The sequence below is a fragment of the Hemicordylus capensis genome, chromosome 4 (genome assembly GCF_027244095.1).
Source record: "Hemicordylus capensis ecotype Gifberg chromosome 4, rHemCap1.1.pri, whole genome shotgun sequence".
NCBI lineage: Eukaryota > Metazoa > Chordata > Lepidosauria > Squamata > Cordylidae > Hemicordylus > Hemicordylus capensis.
This window is the reverse complement of record NC_069660.1, coordinates 219,457,247-219,477,750: the sequence shown is the minus strand read 5'-3', so window position 1 is coordinate 219,477,750 and position 20,504 is coordinate 219,457,247. Positions and strand designations below refer to the sequence as shown.

At 48.5% G+C, this 20,504-nt stretch overlaps 1 protein-coding gene and 1 long non-coding RNA gene across 24 annotated transcripts in view; one reads left to right on the top strand and one right to left on the bottom strand.

The window, feature by feature from the left end:
* The window catches only part of LOC128322743 (diacylglycerol kinase kappa-like), a 69,274-nt gene that overhangs the window by 35,526 nt on the left and 13,244 nt on the right, over positions 1–20,504 (bottom strand). For 9 of the 22 annotated variants that reach the window (XM_053244616.1, XM_053244636.1, XM_053244627.1 and 6 more), the window contains exons 3-4: positions 15,929–16,006; positions 2,889–2,917 (exon numbers count right to left, since the gene is read on the bottom strand). Coding sequence is in view for 3 of the 22 variants with exons in the window: in XM_053244636.1 (XP_053100611.1) it covers positions 2,889–2,917; positions 15,929–16,006 (107 nt within the window). In the remaining 19 variants the exon portion in view is untranslated. Of the gene's footprint in view, positions 1–2,888; positions 2,918–4,393; positions 6,620–8,370; positions 8,661–8,977; positions 9,087–11,353; positions 11,595–15,928; positions 16,007–16,380; positions 16,409–20,504 lie in introns of those variants that run through there. The other 13 variants (XM_053244633.1, XM_053244618.1, XM_053244629.1 and 10 more) reach the window with 8 other exon arrangements.
* LOC128322747 (uncharacterized) lies at positions 8,527–20,359 on the top strand. Of its 2 annotated transcripts, none has more exons than XR_008305941.1 (3): positions 8,527–8,799; positions 17,319–17,455; positions 20,069–20,359. It is a non-coding gene; the product is annotated as an uncharacterized LOC128322747 (long non-coding RNA). The 2 variants fall into 2 exon arrangements; XR_008305942.1 differs by lacking the exon at positions 8,527–8,799 and adding an exon at positions 12,105–13,556.

The window sequence follows — 20,504 nt, the reverse complement described above, 5'->3', positions numbered from 1 at the left end:
ATTGTATTCTTATGGACCACAGCCACTCCACGCCCCCTCCCACTTCCCCTGGCCTGCTCCATGACAGAGTAACCTGGTGGGAGAAGCTGAGCCCACACTGGACCACTCGCCTCCCCCAACCAGGTCTCGGTTATACATGCCAGGTCAGCTCCCTCATCAACAATTAAATTGTGGACAATTTCGGCCTTACTCTGAACTGACCTGGCATTGCAGAGGAGCAAGGCCAGATTCTGTGGGTCATTGGAGCTGCTCCCCGAGGCCAAAGAGTTGGAAGTGGAAACAGTTACTAAATTACTGATTTCCCTTCCCCTGTAATGGCCAGCTGCGCTGCCAGTGCCAATTCTTCTATTCCCCACGACTACAGTAATATCTGACCCTGAAGTGCTAGGCACACCCCCAGCACCATCCCACTCAAGAGAGCCCAAACACATGTCTGCAAGAGGCCTGACCCGACCCAACCCCCCAGCCCTCAGTCCCACCCCCGAAGGCCCGGCCCCAAAGGCTGGCCCCCTTTGGTGGCTGGCTTCGGCGGCCGCCTACAGGCAGCCTCACGGCCACGCCAACTGCTACACCTATGGCAAGCCTCCTTGCTTTTAAGCTTGCATGCCCCAGAAGCCACTCCCCTCACAAGCAGCTCCCAGGACAGGCAGCACGTGGTGGAACTTCAGAAATCTTCAGCAATCTGGGAGGCTGGCAACCAGCTAGCTGGAACTTGGCCGCCGACAAGCAGGCTGCACTCCGTCTGAGCTGGAATGTCCACAGGAGGCAAAGGGGCTAGATGGTGAGTCCCAGCAAGGCAGATGGAATGGCCCTGCTCCCCCTGTTACCTTCCCACTTGCTTCGAGGCAAGCCTCCTTGCTTTTAAGCTTGCAGGCCCCAGAAGCCACACAGTATAGACAATACTGACCTAGATGGACCAGTGGTCTGACTCCATATGAGACAGTTTCCTATGTGGAAGGTTAGCAGTATTCTCCTACTCCAGCATGGTGTTCCAGGAACACCAGGAACCATGATGTTCCTGGAAAACCATGGCATTCAGCATGTTGTTCTGCATACAGAAGGTTCCAAGTTCCCCCCATCCCTGGCAACTCCAAGATGGGGCTGGGAGAGACTCCTGCCTGCAACCATGGAGAAGCCCCTGCCAGTCTATGAAGACAATAGACCAATGGTCTGACTCAGAATAAGGCAGCTTCCTATGTTCCAGGCAGCACAATGAATAAGGAGCGTGAACTTCTATAATGAGAAGAAGTTGAACTCCATTAATAATAGGTATCATAGAGGACTGGAGGTGAGTCAGACACTGGATACAACAGCCCCGATTATCCAAAAAATCCAAACACCCAGGGCAGTTCAGTTCCGCAGAATGGTAGCTTGAGGGATTTTCAAGAAGAAGAAGAAGAAGAAGAAGAAGAAGAAGAAGAAGAAGAAGAAGAAGAAGACCACACCACCAAAGTATATTACAACTGAGAGGCTTCAGCACAAATCAAGTGCTTCTTGCATTAGAATAATCAGTCCTTTAGCTTCATCTGCAGCAAGTCCTCCATAAATCCTAAGCAGCTTTCCTGACAGAGGAGCAAAAGTGTATACCTGGGAGCAACTGTGGATCATGGTCAACTTGCTATTCCAGAATTCACCCAGTGTAAAGGGATGTGTGCTAATAGGCATATTAATTTTTCCCAGCAGGAAAAATGTCCTCAAGCAAGCCTGCTAGTATTTGGAGCTGGCTTGCTGCAAGGCCTCACAAAGAGGGAAGGCAGTGGTTTCCTGGTATTCTCTCCTGGAATGGTCTCTGTGTGCTATATACACTGGCTTTTGCTGGCAGGTCTCCCCTCATGCCAATGCAAATCACAAAATACTAGTGGTCAGGACATTACAAGTATTCTGAAGGGAAGAAGGAAGCCTAAATACAGAAATGCACAGGGCAGAAATTAATGCACAGGGCAGAAATTAAAAACATTGACTTGATTCCCCCCAACAATATGGTTCAAAAACGTTTTTAAGACTAGCGCCTTCTCATGGCAGATTAAATAGAACCAGGACAAGGTCATTTGGTACTAGAGGTTTTTTGAGCCATCCATGTCCATTATTGCAATAATGAGCAATATGGGTTTGTTAATAAAATCTTCAACTTGGGTGCACAATCCTATCTCACCAACAAAAAACAGCTGTTGCAATATCCTTTCCTAGGAGGACCAGATGTCCAAGACAGTCTGGGAATTGGGATATATTGTCTCCATCTGCTGCATTATCTCACTTTGCCCTGCCTCTACAAACACAGTTCCTCAGCATGGGGCCTTCTATCTAGGAAGGCTGCATCTCTCTCTCCCTTTTTCTTTCTGCTCCCCCAAATTTAGAGGCATTTTGCTGAGGAATATGATCACTGATACAGCAACATTGTTTCCAAGACTATTAATTAGGGCATGGTAAAATTAGCAATCTTGAATTCTGTCATAGCAGTTATCAGTAGTCACTTTAGGTTAGCTTACATTGGCAAAATAAATGCTGCAGGGATTTTGGCACCATTATGCTTGGCTGAGGTGATACCTTCATGACCATTTCAAGACATGGTAGGCACAAAAGACACCTATATGTTTCAGCTTCCAGTTTAAAGCTAGCTAATTGTTGTTTCCACTGCCACATGCAGCATTTAGCCTTACACTTGTAATCTCAAACTCTCAGAAAGCTGGGAGCTGAGATGTACACAATCTTCAAGATCTCTTCCCTTTGGTACTATATGGCCAATGGTCCTATGAACAGACCCTTGAAGTTTGCTGTAAGGGTTGCATTAATATTAGAATTCCCCAAATCAGGCAAAGTGCCTATTGCACTTATGAACATGGCTATTAAAACATTCACTAAGGTAAAACTTAATTGCAAAGAGAACTTACAATTGTTTTGTATCCAAGTCAGGTAGGCTCTGTAACGGGAAGACAGGAAATAGAAAATATCAGGCAACTTGTTGATATTATTGCAGTGTCCAGGGACAGAAAGGGACAATTTACCACTTCAAAAGAAAACTTCTGATTGAGATCTGGGACATTATTTATTCTTTGCAATGGAAAAGTTTTTGGACAAGTGTTTATTAACTGTTTTAAATTGTTCCATTTAGACTAACATCTACAATCAGAATTAATGGCAATTTATCTGCTCCATTTAATATGAAGCTAAGTACCCACCAGGGATGCTCTTTATCACCATTATTGTTTGATTTAGCATTGCACCCTTTGGCCATTTCTGTTAGAGAGAATTGTGATTTAAGCCATTCATATAAGGAGCAATCAAAGAGCAACATTCTTTATCATTACATTGATAATGCACTGGTACTAATACTAACCTGGTTATTTATATTAATGCTAGTATCTGAGTATTATACTAATTGGGTTTGTATAATACTCATTAGGATACTAACACACTTACTTTCCCTCTTGCTTAGTAATCACTATGGGAAGTTCTGATTTTCAATTAAGCTAATAAAATTCATCAGGGTAGTTGAAAATTTTAAGAATTGATAGAATGACTTGCTAAGAACATCTTGAACAATAGAATTTAAGTTGACAAGAGAAATATTTGTATTTGGCATACAGCAGAATTACAAGGCATTTGCTGAGTTTGCTGAATGAATACAGCTACACAGCTAAAATTTCCAGAAGTGTTGCCATGTCAGTCTGTTGCAGCAAAAACAATGAGTCCTTGGGCACCACAAAGCCTACAAAATTAGCATCAGATCCATGAGATTATCTGGCAATTAGAAGGTTAACTGGCTGACATTCGGAGTGATCAATCAAAGACACAATAAGGCACTTCACACAACCTTGTGAAGCACCAAGAGGGCTTGTGCAGAGAGAGCGGGCTCCCCAAACATGAACAGCCTCCAAGCCTTGGGCGAGTGCATAGGGTATCCTGGGGAGATCCTGGAGACCAGGAAGCTTGTTTTAGCCTCTCAGCAGGGTTCTCCTTGTGTGTTGTCATGGTGCAGAGCCACTCTGCAGCGGCACACGATCAACTAAGCGCTCCGCTAATTTCGCTTACAGGAAGGTGTGGTTTGGGTGGTTTACTGCTGGGAGCCGCGCAGCTCCCATGGCAGCAGACGACCAGGAGAAATTGGGTTAGGCTCCCTTAGCCTGATTTCTCCCGGTCGTGAAAATAGCCCCAATGAGAGACTGTGTCCTCACAGCAGCAGAGTTATTCTCATTGACCTTTGATGATGCCTCCAGAAATGCTCTGTGCCTTCCAGAAATATGACCCTGAAGGTTGTGCTGCCCTCAGGGATATAGTTACAGTAACCACAGAGCACTTCTGGAGGCAGGGGAGATCGGCAAAAATCACACACACACACACACACACACACACACACACACACACACGCTGTGCTGCTGGGGAAATCTCTAGTTACATTAAGAGCAGTCTCTGGCTGCCAGGATTCAGCTCCTCCTGCATCCTGTTGCTCTGAATGTCAGCCACTATATACATTTGCATCAAACATTCTTGTTCCCATAATGCCACCCAACAAAGTAAAGAAACTGGTTGAAAATTGTACTGGTTGAAACTGGTTGTACAGTGGTACTGAGTGAGCTACTATAGAATAGACCTAGGAGAGAAATGATAAAACATCAATTGTTACCTACACCTCTTAGCTAAAACTCTCCACTCTTATCTGCCCTGGAAACTGATGGGTTAACGTCCCAAGTACAAACAGAGTCAGAATCCCAAGCTCAGGAAGGAGCAGACATCTGCCAGAGGTGTACAGCACAGTCTGTCCAAGAAACGAAATTATCAGATTCCAGTGGCAGAGTGTGGCAAGCAGTCACTCAGTTTGGCCGGATTGTCTTCCTAGGAGATGAGTTGCTCAGATTGCAGGGCAGTTGTCAGGGCTGAGGCTTTATGGGGAAATCTGCACGAGCTCCCTGGATCATCTGTCTGCTAAATCCATTAGTGAGGCTTATAATGCTGCATAGGTACTGCCTCTGGGTAGCACAGTTCAGCCTGCAGCTCAATTGGCAGACATAGTGCCTGGGTGGCAGAGGAGATAAAGCGCTGGAGCCTGGCTGTTGGGAGTCCTGTGAGACACACACCCCTCCCCGCAGCATTTTATACCATATCTGCTTGGGCAACATTATGCAATGACAGAATAACTCAGTCAAATCAAGATTTCATTTAGATGTGCAACACGTCATATGCTGTCATCTGCCAACAATCTCCTTCTGCCATACATAGATCAAACAAACAGCTAGGCCTTGGCACAAGATGATGAATGGGCTGCCAATACAGAAACCAGGGAGGGAGCACTGCAGACTCCCAGGACATTCTGTGGGCAACATTAGAATCACTACTGCTTGCTAGAACCGGTTCAGAGAGTAGCTAGAACTCTTAAGTGAGAGTTAGGTAGCGAATCGGGTGGTGTTTCTTTTGGGTCAAATATAGTTTGTAAATTATTTTTTTGCTACAGGATGAAACTGTGAGGTGAGTGCATCCTGCACCTTCTAATTGGTTTGGAAATGGATGAGACAGAAGTTTCATTTCTGCCCTTAGTCTCACATGAAATGTAACCACATTTAGAGCAGTTGATCATCTCTCCCTCCTCCTCCTCTGCGATGCTTCAAACCTTAGGCAGGAGCAGCTCCCCCATGAGGCAAGCTAGGGCAAGTGCCTCAGGCAGTGCCTTTGAGGCCTTTTTAGGGTGGCGGAATGAGCCCTGCCACCCCTAGTGGAAGCCCTCTCAGCCTGCTGCTGTTTCTGTCACTGCCCTGTTTTTCCACACCGCCAGACTCAGCTGCTGGGGTGCACCCTGCAGAAGATAGCATGGAGCATGCCTTTGGCAGTGGCATCTTCCTGGACTCCCTAAGTCAGCAACAGGTCTCTCCCCTTCTCTCCAGCATTGTTGCTATTCGCCTCTAGTGGTGATCGGCAACCAACTGGCACTAACTTTGAGCAGAGAGAAGACTGAAGAAAAATCTTACTGGTAACCTTGGGTCAGCCAGTCAGGCTGTTCTCACGTACAGCCTAACCAGCTAGGGCCCGACCCTGGCGGGTCAGCACCACCTAGCCTGGCTTTTCCCCTGGGGTCATGGTGCCAGCACATCATTAACCCAGGCTCAGGGATTGTGTGTCTCCTCAGGATGCATTTAGCCTGAGGAGATACAGAGACAGGTGCTTAGAGAGCCCATCTTCTGGGGGAATCCCCCAATGCACCGCGCTCAACGCATGATGCATTATGGTATACCCAAAGACCGGGACGCATCATCCTGGCCTCTGGAGCACCATGCTGCCTGGCGTAGGAGCAGATCATCTGAGAGCACGGTTTGCTCTCCCAGCAATGTTCCATGGCTCATCTTGGGGGAAGATAAGATTCATGCACCTTCCCCACACCCACTGGCTCCCCCACCCACCCAGTTGTGTGAATGGCCCCAGTGTATCTCAGCTACACCTACATCAAAGAGTTGTAAGGATAAAGGATGGAGTAACTATGATCATATCATATAATATCATATCATATCATATCATATCATATCATATCAAAGAGCATATCAGGCTGCTCTTTGGAAGAAGAGCAAAATCATTACAACAATAATAGTTACTAGTAATTTTAAGCCCGTTAGATTAACGGGCGCTAGTAGACCGCCCCCCGCCACCGCCAGCGGGCCCAGTCCTTCCACCGCGGCCCCTGCCGCCAGTGGGCCCAGTCTCCCTGGCGTGGCGGCCGCCGCCATCGGGCCCAGTCTCCTTGCCATGGCGGCCGCCGCCATTGGGGCCAGTCGCCCCGCCATGGCCACCGCCGCCTCGCCCACACTCCCGCCGCAGCGGCGGCCGCCATCGGGGCCAGTTGCCCCGCCGCTGCCTCGCCCGCACTCCTGCCGTGGCGGTTGCCGCCGCCATCGGGGCCAGTCACCCCGCTGCGGCCACCGCCGCCTCGCCCACAGTCTCCTCCCTTTGTTGGCGGCGGCCACTTCTCCTCCTTCCAGCCCCAACATGGCCACCGTGTCTCTGCGGCCGTATCTTTCTCGGACGTTCTGGGCATGCCCAGAACAGCCAAAAAAGACATGGGCAGGGAGACACGGGATTACACCGTGGCTCTTTATTATAGAGGACTAGTAATTTTAAGCCTGTTAGATTAACAGGTGCTAGTAGACCGCCCCCGCCAGCAGGCCCAGTCCTTCCGCCGCGGCCCCCGCCGCCAGCGGGCCCAGTCTCCCTGGCATGGTGGCTGCCGCCATCAGGCCCAGTCTCCTTGCCATGGCGTCCGCCGCCATCAGGGCCAGTCGCCCCGCCGCAGCCACCGCCACCTCTTGCCGAGGCTGTGGCTCCGCCGCCGCCTCCTCGCCCACACTCCCGCCGCGGCGGCCGCTGCCATCAGGGCCAGTCGCCCCGCTGCCACTGCCGCCGCCGCCTCACCCACACTCTCCTCTCTGCGTTGGCGGCGGCCGCTTCTCCTTGGCCTGCCGCTTCTCCTCCTCCCGGCCCCAACATGGCTGCCGTGTCTCTGCGGCCGTATCTTTCTCGGACGTTCTGGGCATGTGCTCCGCGCATGCCCAGAACAGCCGAGAAAGACACAGGCAGGGAGACACGGGATTACACTGTGGCTCTTTATTATAGAGGACTAGTAATTTTAAGCCCGTTAGATTAACGGGCGCTAGTAGACCGGCCGCCCCCACCAGCGGGCCCAGTCCTTCCGCCGCAGCCCCCGCCACCAGCGGGCCCAGTTTCCCTGGCGTGGCGGCCGCCGCCATCGGGCCCAGTCTCCTTGCCATGGCGTCCGCCGCCATCGGGGCCAGTCGCCCCGCCGCGGCGTCCGCCGCCATCAAGGCCAGTCGCCCCACCACGGCCACCTCTTGCCGAGGCCGCGGCTCTGCTGCCGCCGCCTCGCCCACACTCCCACCACGGCGGCCGCCACTATTGGGGCCAGTCGCCCCGATGCCGCTGCCGCCACCACCGCCTCGCCCGCACTCTCCTCCCTGCGTTGGCGACGGCCGCTTCTCCTCCTCCCAGCCCCAACATGGCCGCCGTGTCTCTGCAGCCGTATCTTTCTCGGACGTTCTGGGCATGCACTCTCCGCGCATGCCCAGAACGGCTGAGAAAGACACGGGCAGGGAGACACGGGATTACACCGTGGCTCTATAGAGGATTGTCCTATGACAAGTATAAGGAAAAACTGGAAGATCATTGCTGAGACCGGCTGATAAGGAAGACTAAAAAGGGTCACAAGTAGATCTCTTACACACTTGCAGACACAGGGATGCTTCACACATGCCTAAAGCAACTAAAAACAGATGCACATGTATGCAGTTGCACTTCTACTACTATTACTACGACAAATATTTTGTCACGACCCTGGTCTCTCCGCGGCCATTCTCTTGTCTTTCTTCTCCCTCTCACCTCCCCCATGCAGGGCCTCTGAGTTTTTGAGGGGAGGGGGTTTGATTCAACCGAGTCCTCCTCCTCCAGGCTCCTTGGGGTCACTGTGGCAGTCTCTCTCCAGAGGCTTCCAGCACTAGCCCTCCAACTGCCCTCATCACTGGCCGGGCCTGCCTTAAATCCCTCCTGACAACTGATGCATCCCACGCCCCCCACTGACTGGACCTCCACCCTGCCATATCAGGCTGCTCTCCCCCTTATCCCCCTCAGCTGTGCCTCTGTCTGCTGCTGCCTCCTCCCTCACTCGCCCCCACCCTTCCCCCGGCCCCTCTAGCCTGGCTCCTTGGTTTTGGGGAGTCTTGGTTGGGCTGCTCATCGGGCTGCTCTGCCTGGCCGCCTGCCCCGCCTGGGGCCTCCCTGGCCTTTGCTGCCGAGGGAACTTCGGAACCGGTAAGGGGGGCCCTGCTGGACACATTTATATACTGCTTTTCAACAAAAGAAGAGCCAGTGTGGTGTAGTGGTTAGAGAGCTGGACTAGGAACAGGGAGACCTGAGTTCAAATACCCATCAAGCCATGAAACTCACTGGGTGACTCTGGGCCAGTCACGTATCTCTCAGCCTAACCTACCTCACAGGGTTGTTGTGAGGATAAACATAACCATGTACACCGCTCTGGGCTCCTTCAAGGAAGAGTGGGCTATAACGTAAAAATAAAAATATAACATAAATAAATAAAAGATCTCAAAGTGGTTTGTATAAGAAAAATAAGAAAGAAAGAAGGCACCCTGTCCCAAAAGGGCTCATAATCTTAAAACACTTCTGTTCTGTTGGAACATTCAAAAAAGATCATGCAAATCTGTCTGATTCCAATAGACACAGTAAAAAAGGAGGCTATCATCAGAAATCTTTAAAATAGTTGAGAATAGTTCTCTCCTATAAACATATCTGGCACAAATACAGTCCCAATCCTCTGAATATTTGCTTCACAGTTGCTCCACTGTCATTCCAAGCCGTGCTTTTGAGTAAGTGGTCAGAGCTTAAGAACCAGATTTGATGAGCTGGGTGACACTGAGGACTGTCATTTCAAATGGACCATGGGTGGTACCAGCTAGTACCATCTAGGATGCACACAATCTTCTTAAAAATATGTGAGTCCTGCAGTTCTGTCATATCCATCAAGGCAAAACTAATAGACTCTCCCAAGGGTATTAACTTCTTATAGTGGCTCTCTTCAGCCCCCCATCCCCCACCCCTGAGGGATTGAAATAATCTGTGCACAGACATGAGGCTGCCACCCAATTCCAACTGTTTCAAAGGAAGATTAAGAGAGATTCTAGTGTTATTTAATAATTTTAGCTGTTGCGGGAGGGGGGCTAATGCACATGTTTAGCACAGTATTAAGTCCTATGACTTTACTTTGCTTGGACTGGGTGTCTAGGATATGGAAGCAGAAAAGTAAACAAATGTAGATATCAATATTTCTAGTGAGTGAAACATCTACCACAGCGGTCCTTTGCTGAACTAGCAAATCTTCCCTTTTTGCTTAACTCTGGTTTTTCACTGAAAAAGCAACATCTGATCAATGTCAATTAAAAAAAGAAAACTATGTAATAAAGTATGGATAGGCCCTTTGGTCATGAAAATACTCTGGCATTTCTACTAGTTGATCTGTTCTGTTAGAACCAACCAGAGCAGACATTTTCCAAAGGAAGCCAAATGAACAGGAGATATTTTTTCCATATGGCCATGGATATTGCCCTATTTCTATACGTGGAAAAGGGAGGTCAGTGGCTATCAATAAGGTGAAGAATGGGTTGTGCAGTAACAGAGTACAGATTTGTGTGAAATGGCACAGTCTGGAGCAGGATACTATAACTACCTCTGTGATAGAATTGTGTGTTCCTTTGCTGCACCTTAGTCTATGAAAATAACATAGATGGCTATTACTGGGGGGTGGGGTGGGGTGGGGTGGGGTGGGGAATAGCACTAGAAATGCTCCTGAGACTCTTACACAAATTCAGGGGACTCCTACATATGCAGAAAGAGCTGCTAGTGCTCATACAAAGCCCCTCTGCATGCAAGACCATCCTCAAAGATTTCATTCTTGCAAGCAGCTCTGTTTCTGCCTGCCAGTGTGCACATGCAGCTTGTTCCCAGTACTGGGTGCAATGCAGGCAACCACTCATTTGAGAGTACACACAGACCTTTGGGCCAGAGCCCACGCCCAGTCCTCAGAACAGTGCTGGGCGCATTTAAGCTCACTGAAATCAATGGACATAAACATATAACTCTGTGATGGATAGACTTTAAATTTAGGCATAAGGTAACCCAGGAGTGTAGCTAGGGGAGAGAGGGCCCATGTTCACCCCTTTCCCCAGTGGCCTCTCAGAGTGAGGGAGATAATGAAGAAAATAGGGAGGGGTCAGCGGTGTAGCTATAACTGAGTGAACAGGTTCAAAGAACCCAGGGGCCCCAGCTCCTGAGGGCCCCACCGCTATCTATCTCCCTCACTCTGAGGAGCCACTGGAGAGAGGGGTGAACATGGGCCTCCTCTCTCCTACTGCACCCCTGGGAGGGGTGGATCTGGGGGGTCCTCAGGAGCTGGGGGCCCCCGGGTTCTTTGAACCTGTTCACTCAGTTACAGCTACCCCCCTGAGGGTAACCCTAAAAGGGATGGCAAGTGGCTTTTGCAGTTCAGAACAAGCCCCTCCACGTTCAGTTACATAGATCTCAGTTCCTTGTCCTGGAGGGGACAGGCACCATGCTCCACTCCCATGACTTGCTGCTTGTGTAGTACTAGGCTGGGCCCTTTGCCCATCCTCCAAACCATCTTGATTCTGAAAAGTAGAAACTTATGCACCAAGCTGTCAATTAGAAGAGAAATAGTTTTCCATACATGGCCACAGGCTGTCCTAGGCAGCTATCTGAGGTTACTTAGCTGTGATATCATTGGTGCGATTGTATTTGCTGCTTTAATAAACTTTTTGTAACATACTGTATTTACCTGAATCCAAGACTAGTTTTTTCCCCCAAGTCCTTTGATATTGGAAATTAGGGGTGTGCAAAGCGGTTTGAATTTGAACCAGTTTGGTTTGAAGATTCTAGATCAAACCAAACCTGCCTTTGAAATGGCAGTGCCGGTCTGAGCTATAACCAAATTGAACCCAGTTCGATTTGAACCAGTTTGGAGACTCCAGCCTCCATTTTAGGTTCTGGTGGCCATTTTGTGATACTTGTGTCACTTTAAGTGATTAGCCGCTCCTGCTTCCCTGATTGGCCAGATGTGTCTGGGCCTTTGGTAGGTTTTGCAGTGCTGCCAGTAATAGAGAACTGGCACCCTATTGGCCAGGGGGTAGGGACAAGAGGGAGTGCCAAAGGAGGGAGATTCAACTGCTGTTTAAAGGCAAGCTCTGGCCTTGCAAAATCATTCTGCAGAGAGTCTGCTGCCTGGACTGAGAGAGAGCTGCACTGCTGCCTGCTGGCTAGAGACTGTCTCTGTCTCAAGTCTGTTCTTGGCTGCCCTTTGTTTCTTGTCCTTTTTATAGGATTTATTTTTTTTAAAACCCACTCTGCTTTTTTAGGAATTTCTCCTTGCTGGCTGCTGGCTCTGGGTTGGTTTTGGGGGAAGTATTTTTCTGTGGGATTTTTTGCAGGTGTTTTTTCTTTTCAGTCCCCTTAGTTGTCCCCATTGTTTTATTGTAAATTGTGTTATTGTTGGGCGGTGTGGGTGGGTATTTTAGGTTACTTAAGGTTTAATTAGGTGGTTAGGGTTTTGTGTTGTTGTTGTTTTAAATTAAGCCCTGGCAAGATATCTGAGCACAGTGTTCAGAGCAAGGCTCAGAGCAGGGTGGCAGGCAGAGGAAGGAGGGGTGGCCCAACTGCTGGTGTGGGAGGTGGAGGAAGATGGTACAGGGTGCCACACGTACCTGTTGCCCAATTCTTTGCCCTCGGTGAGGTGGTGGCATGAAGGTTCTCCTACCTGGAAGAGCCTGCTGCTGCCGAAACAGGTCCTGCAGGTGCACTGCCAGAGATGCCGCCCCGTGGAGTCTGGCAGTCCAGGGGGCTCTCCTGCCAGGGAGACTGTCTTTGATTGAGGGCAGGTGCTCAACAGCTGGGAGTGCAGCAAGACTGTCCCTCTCTCCCCCACCCTGCATGCTTCTTTCACCACTCAGTGGGGCCCCGCTGCCCAAGTCGTGGCAGAGACTTCTGGGGCCAAGACAGACTCTGAGGAAGGGTCTGCTGCTGTGGAGGAGGTGCCTCCTCAGCCAGGTCCTTCTGGCACACAGGGTGGGGGGTGGCAGTGAGTGGCCAGTAGCCATCTGTCACCAAAGCATCCCACGACGGCATCCAGGACATTGGAGGCCACCACAAGCATTGTCTGGAGGCACTTTGAGGTCCCTCAAAATGCCTCCAGCATCTCTAGCGTCCAGAGCAAGTGGGTGTTTTCACATGCTGTCGATGCGGTAACACCTGTTCGTTCCCGTATGGACCCTAGCTTAGTTGAGCAATTGGTCTTCCTGAAGGTCAACCTTTCCCTGCTCGGCCGCCCCAAGCTGGAATTTTGAGCTGGGCGAGTGATTGGCCCATGATTGACCTGTGGTGTTGGTCACCTGCCCAGCAACAGCTTCCGCTCACCCTAACCCTCCCGCCCTCTTTCCTAAGCCGTGCTGTGTTGCAGCGTGCTGCTAGTGCTGTGACATAACACAACTGGACACACACAAGCACACAGGCACCACCCATGATGCTGAACATCCCCTGGTATAGATGCTAGGTGGCTCCGGGGGGGGGGGGTTGCACTGTGCACGGGACTCTGTGTAGATGTGTTAATTTTTGTACATGTATATGTGGCAGTTCCGTGGAGACTTTGGTTTGTGTAGATAGTTAGGTGTGGGTTTGTTGGTGTGTAAATAGCTCTTTGTGTGTGCATACTTGTATATAATATATTTGTACAATATGTATATAGGATCCCCTTTCTTTTCCCTCCTCAGTTAGTTTTAGCACCCCCACACATGCATGCACACACATACATGCATCCACAAACATGCATGCATTGCAAATGATGAGTCAGTGGTCTGGTGCCACTACATGTCTGAGTCTAGCCTTACTAATATGTGGGCTCTCAGCAAAGATGTGGTGGACCTGCCAGTTGGAGGTGGATTTTCCTTTATTTTAGCATGCACAAAGAGAAGAGAAGAAAACATCTCAAGGTGCATTATTTTAATTTTTTACTGAATATGAGTTTTTAAAATTGCTTTGCTTCTTTAATGTTTGCATAATGTCCCCAAAGTGGTTTTTCCTAGATTAGATTAGATTAGATTAGATTAGATTAGATTAGATTAGATTAGATTAGATTAGATGGCTCCCTATCCCCAAAGGGCTTACAATCTAAAAAAGAAACATGATAGACACCAGCAACAGCCACTGGAGACAGCAACAACCATACATTGATGCTGTCCTGTGGGTGGATAAGAGCAAACTAGAAGAACAGCAATCGGCCTCAGGGCTGTGATGCTTTTCTGAGCCAAGTTGTAATCACCCAACATGATCGAAGATAGGGATTTGCACCTAAGGCTCCGTTATTGATTGTTCCTAGACTGTAATGAGGGTGGAGAACAAATCCTGTTGCTGTTGTGTTTAACTGGTTGCTGGATTCAATAATGTTGTGGTGTATTTTTCCACTTCAATGTCTCGTGTCTTCATTGGTGTGGGAACAATGAAGTGTGTGGGGAAATGTTTACCAAGGGCTAAAAATATATATCCCAAGCAATGTAGCACCAGCTGGCTGCTTTTCCTCATGCCCAGCTGTGGTGAATATTCATCACTGAACATGAATGATTTTCAAATGTGTGAAACAGCCCTAACAGTGTGCATCTTGTGGATCTTTGCATCTTTTCCTCTTAACATTCCCATTTCTCCAAACTGCTACTGCATTTTACAAGTCAGTCCACAGAGCAGTGGAAAAGTTGGGAAACCATTAAGGCCTCCAGAGAAGCATGTTGACTATTGATTGGTCAACATTTTTTCCCTGAAGAAGTCATAGACATAGCACTTAATAACACCTTCTGTGTTATTTCAAAGCCTCTACACTGTCCCACAGAAGAGACATTACCAACTGCCTCCATAGCTTTACGTCAAGATGAACTGCCCTGTGGAACAGAGGACATTATCAGCTGCCTTCAGGGCTTCATAATGGGACCAGCTGCCTTAGCAATAACAACATGGCCAACATCTGCTGAGAGACTAACTTCCTGCTGAGAAGTACTACACCTTTGATGAACCCTAGTGCTTCATGCTACAGTGATTTGGTTTTTGTGACTGATAATGAAATGGTATTTTTGTAGATATGCCTGGCACTGAAATTATGCAATAGAAGAGATTCCTATAAACATGCATAATTTATAGAATTCTATAAAGTCCACTAGAACTATTTGGAAGAATTGACGAATTTTGTTTTTCTGAGTTCTTTGCATTCATTCATTAAATTGTGGGTCTTTTGAACATCATGATTCATCTGTTGTACTGGGTAAGATTGCAGCAATCTGCTCTGGGCCCATGGCACAGGGAAATCCCCCCCACACACTAATGAGTCCCATTGAATATATTCGGTGGCTTCAGAAGTCATGCAGAAAAGTTGAGCTCCGTGTGATCTCCCCCAGTCCCAGAAGCATGTACTCCCCTCTCCCATCCCGCACAAGTGCCTTTCTAGGTTATAATATGCAAAGCTTGATCGCAAAGTCCAAATCAACCAACCTTGGCTTATGGTCACCTATTTGCTTCAGAGAACCAGAGATCTGAACCTGAGGGTTGAAGTTAGTTTCAGATCTCAGGTTCTTTGAACCAAAAGGTTAGAATAAGCCGAGATTGGTGAGTTCAGACTTTGCAATCAAGCTTGCTATGTCCTAACCTAAAAAGGGAGTAGGTACTCAAGCAGGGAATAGTAGGGGAAGTGTGAGTTCTCAGGGCTGAGGAAGGTTACATAGAGCTTGACTTCAACTGAGATAATGCATGACATCTGAAAAAACCCACAGATTCTTATTTCTAAGAAAGCAGGTATAGATTTGTACAGCAAATCTAAATAATTGAATAAATAGCATTTGCACTTGGTCCACAGAAACGTTTGAGCTACGTTACAACATTATCAGTCACTGCGATCCAGTGCATTGAGGCTGGGAGGTATAATTAAAATATAGCTACAAGCGAAACCTCTCCAGGACATACGTTAGTCAGGTCACATTTATTTCCATGGTGCTTAGTAACTAAATTAGTTTGGCTCCTGACCAATGAAACTATATACAATGGAGAATATCTAGAGTACAACATCTGGCTAGGGACGGGTGGATCTGCACTTGAGCAAACGTGCAATGAACATAAACTGCCACTAAAGGAGCTATGCTCAAATTTCTAACTTAAATAACAATTTTCCCCAAAGAATCGATGAGAAAGTAAAAATGTTAATAACTTCTGAATGGCTGGGCTTGTGGGAAACCATGAATTGCTTTATGCATTTCAAGGCAAGCTGTTTTCTGCATATAAAGACCACCCCCTAATCAGTTATTTGCACAAGTGTATTTTTACTTACCTTGGGAAAGTGTCTCTTTTGCTTTTGAGAGAACAGATAGATGACAGTTTCTTGTAAACTAGAAAATTTTCTTTCAATCTGCAAAACAGTAATCAAAATGGTCAGATCAATACTAGCCATTAAACGAGTCTTCTGTGTTTGAAAAGGCCAATGGGTGAGAGAAGAACCAAGCAGCCATTTTCTTTCGCAAGAAAAGACTTGCCTCTTAAGGACTTACCTGCATATTGGTGATTACCTCCTGTAATCTTTTACACTCCCTCCTTCCTGAAACAGGGCAATGATATGTGTCATCGGACTTTTTGTTATGAGTTTGTTGCTTTCTTAAACTGATTGAAAGCAATGCATGATAAGCCAGGCCATTTCCTGCTAATGAAGCACATTGTGAAGGTGTTGCCTCTCATTCTGTAGGAAAGAAACCAAATGGCTGTTTTCTTTAGCAATAAAGCACTTACTTCTGTGTTGGTCGGGTTTAATATCTGAAGTTTTTTGCTTCCCATTTTCTGAAACAGAGCAACAAATTATGTTCCTTATTTTACATGATTCCTTACCTTTTCCCCCCTCACAATTTTTGTTATGCATTTATTTTCATAAACTTGGTGGAATCTATGCGTTGTGTTTTTTTAAATCTTTTTGAGATGATTCCCAAAATGACATTTCTTTTATTGTCCATTTGCCTGTAGTTTCTTGCAAGTTAGTCTGTTTCCAGCGTGAAGATACTTTCCTGGCAATATAGTGGGGCTATTCACATGACCATGCAGGTGGGTGGGTGATGGGGGAGGCAGGGTTCAACCTTTCTTCCCCTCAGATGATCGAATTTTGTTGCTTAGGCATATGAGCCATGCACCCACATGACTTGCATCGCCAGCAGCAGCGCGGATCAACAAAGGCCAGAACTTGTTTTCCCAGCCTCCAGATATCCCACAAGGCACTGAGCAATGAGCATAGTGCCTTGGGGGATTTCTCCATCAGATGGGTTCTCTAGGTGCCTGTCTCTGTGTCTCCTTGGGCTCCACAGATCCTGGGAGCCGGGTGAAGGGAACACTTGCTCTCTTAACCTCAGCTAAGAGCCAGGCTTGGGAGCAGCGTTAAGCTGGGCAGGAGTGCCGGGATCTGCGCTCTACACAAGCAGCCTAGCCCAGGCTAGTTTGCCCTAGCCTTGGCTAGGTTCCTCAGTATCTTTTTCCCTGACATATGACAGAATTAAGCCTTGGCAAAGGTTATTTACAGAGCCAAACAAAAGAAGTGAAATAATTTGGCATCTAGAGATACTGAAATACTTGCCTCATCTGCTGGGTCACTTGGCTTTAATCACCTCCAGCCATTACAAATTCTTGTTCTAGAACAGAAATATATACATGGCTTTGCCATGACTGTCCCATCTGTTCTTCAGATAGGAGGAGGAGAACCAAGCTTCCCTCGTGAGATAGATGCTGCTTCTTCCCCTGCATCCTCCACACCACTGAGCCTGGTTTGAGCTTCAGCCAACACCAAGGAGACAATGAGTGCATCATAACAGAGAAACCACAGGTGATGTCATAATTGCCACTTGCAGAGCGGGGGGGGGGGGATGGGGACAAAGTGCCATCCTCCAGCACTGGAGAGAGATGTAGCAGGCAGGCACCTATCTACACTATAAACTTATCTATGTTTTATACCAGTCCTATCCTGGGAGTTCCAGTGTGGAGAGAGTGCTGTCAGAACTCCAGTAGGGGTGTGCACAAAACTGATTTGCCCAGTTCAATTTGAGTCCAAACTGGACTCGAACTGACCCGGGCATGTTCAGTTTTGTGGCACCAACCCCCCAACCCACCCCCACCTCGGCCTGAATTCACACTAGTTCAGGTGTTCTCAACTTTTTTTAAAAAATTACTCACCGCTGTGACACTGCAGTGCTGCGGGTCCAGCAGCCTTGGGAGGTGCTGGTGTGGCTCCTTAGTCTCACTCTCCCCGCCCTCCGACCTCCTCTTGGTCCTACAAGGGTTGTTTCAGCCCATTTTCGGCCATTCAGGCTCTTTTCCTGGTGGTGGCAGCCATTTTGGAGGCCGCAGCACATTCTCCCTGGCCATTTGTCATGACCCAGGCCATGCAAATGGCCAGGGCGCATGTGCAGCAGCCTCCAAAATGGGCGTGCCACCAGGAAAAGGGCCCAAACTGCCTGAAAATTGGCTGAAACTGTCCTTTCAAGAGTGGGAGGAGGCCGGGAGGAGAGGGAGACTAATGCCAGAACACACACACCCACCCAAGGCTGCTGGACCTGCAGCGCCAGGGCAGTGAGTAAAAAAAGATTTTTTTTAAAAAAAAAAAAAAAAGTTTAGAACCCACAAACCAGCCCCAAGCCGGGGGGGGCGGGGCGCGTTGGCTTGAGGTTGAGCCGAACTGGGCCTGGTCTGGCTTGAGGGCGAGTCCTCAAGGCAGACCAGTTTGATGGCTAACCGGCTCAACCTCGAGCCAGGTTGTAAATCCATAATCCCCATGCCCATGGATTCCCAATCTTGGGAACCAGAGATTCTTGTGGCTGGGGATTATGGAAGTTGGGAACTCAATATTGGGAACCACTGCTCTTTCCTTTTCCCACAGCTGTGTTAGTCCATTGTGGCAAAAAACATCCAACAGCAACTGGGTCCAAGAACAACTGAAGCCCAACATCTGGGAATGCAAAATGGGAACCCCTGCCCTAGCCCACCCTAATTTAATTTTATTTATTTATTTGTTTTTAACATTTTATATCCTGCTCTTCCTCCAAGGAGCCCAGAGCGGTTTACTACATACTTAGGCTTCTCCTCACAACAACCCTGTGAAATAGGTTAGGCTGAGAGAGAAGTGACTGGCCCAGAGTCACCCAGCTAGTTAACCCTTAACGGAACTACAGTCTTGAAGTTTCTATGGGAAGAAGGAATGACAAACTAAGTCTATTGTGTGTCACACTCAGAATTTTGAAATGTATGGGGAATTTCACTTCTCCAGTTGATGTGGCGTGAGTCCCTAAGCATCGGTATCTGTCTAGATGTGTATGTAATAATAATAACTAGCTGACCCGTGTGGCCGCCGCCGCCTCGCCTCCGCGGCCGGGCCCGGCCAGTCCCGCCGCCTCGCTTCCGCGGCCAGGCCCGGCCAGGCCAGGCTACCTCTCTCTCTCCTCCCGCCCCCCGTCTCCGGCGGGGCAGAGTGCGGCCGCCGCCGCCAGCGGGCCTGGCCAGCCCCAGAGTGCTGCCGCCGATGCCGCGGCCGGCCCCAGAGTGCCGCCATCAGGCCCGCCGCCTTGCCTCCGCGGCCCGGCCAGTCCCGCCGCCTTGCTTCTGCGGCCGGGCCCGGCCCCGCCGCCTTGCTGGGCCCCGCCGCCTTGCCCCGCCACTCGCTGGGCCCCGCCACCACGGCCTGGCCCGCCGCCATCGCTCTGGGCCCGCCGCCTCGCCCCGCCTCACGGCCGGGGCCGCCGCCACCTTGCTGGGCCCACCGCCTCGCTGGGCTCCACCGCCGCGGCCCTGGGCCCGCCGCCTTGCCTCCGCAGCCGCCCAGCAAGCGAATTCTCCTGGGTGTGCTGCCAGCCTATCAGGCGCCCCCTGCAGCCCAGCCAATCAGCTGGGCTGCCGGGACGCATTTCTCCTGGGCACACCCAGGAGAATTATATATATAGATAATAATAATAATAATTTGATTTCTATACCGCCCTTCCAAAAATGGCTCAGGGCGGTTTACAAAGAGAAATAACAAATAAGATGGCTCCCTGTCCCCAAAGGGTTCACATTCTAAAAAGAAACATAAGACACACACCAGCAACAGTCACTGGAAGTACTGTGCTGTGGGTGGATAGGGCAAGTTACTCTCCCCCTGCTAAATAAAGAGAATCACCACGGTAAAAGGTGCCTCTTTGCCCAGTTAGCAGGCGAGAAAGAAAGGGGTTCATTTGGGCCCCTTTCCTTAGACAATCATACTGAATTGGTTCTTCTGTACTACCAGGAAAGGCACAGAACTTGGAAACATGGTTTTAGATAGTTGCAATAAGATTTTTCATGTCTTGCTCTTTCTTTGAAAAAATGAGGGCAGGAAGAACTAATTAGTTTCCATGATTGGTATATACATCACGACACATGCTCAGTTATTAAGATGGTCTCTTCTTTGAACAAGTCTTATCTCGTTTAGCCAGAACATTGGGGAAATGATCTGCACATGGAATAACTCAGCTACAAGCAACAGCTTAAATCCTCAAAGCAACTGCAAATATTAGTCTCAAGCATCTGAACACCTGTATAAGAAAATTATTCTGAAAAAAGGTTGTCATTAGAGTAGCTGTTTCTTGGCATGTTCTTAGGCAGCTTTGTGAGTGACTTAACTCTTCCAATGATCTTTCCAAACCCAAAGGCCACCTAAAGCTTTCAGGACAAATGCAGACTTATTTTGATACGACTATAGTAAAACTCAATTTTACAAATACCTTTGCTTTCCATATTCATTCTATAGTGATCTTACTGTAGAAATCCCATGGTCTATCCCATTAGTCTAACCCTGTAAAGAGCATTCATATATATTCACATTATATCATTTTTCATTTGTGTAGATGCCTGGTAAAACATTTTGA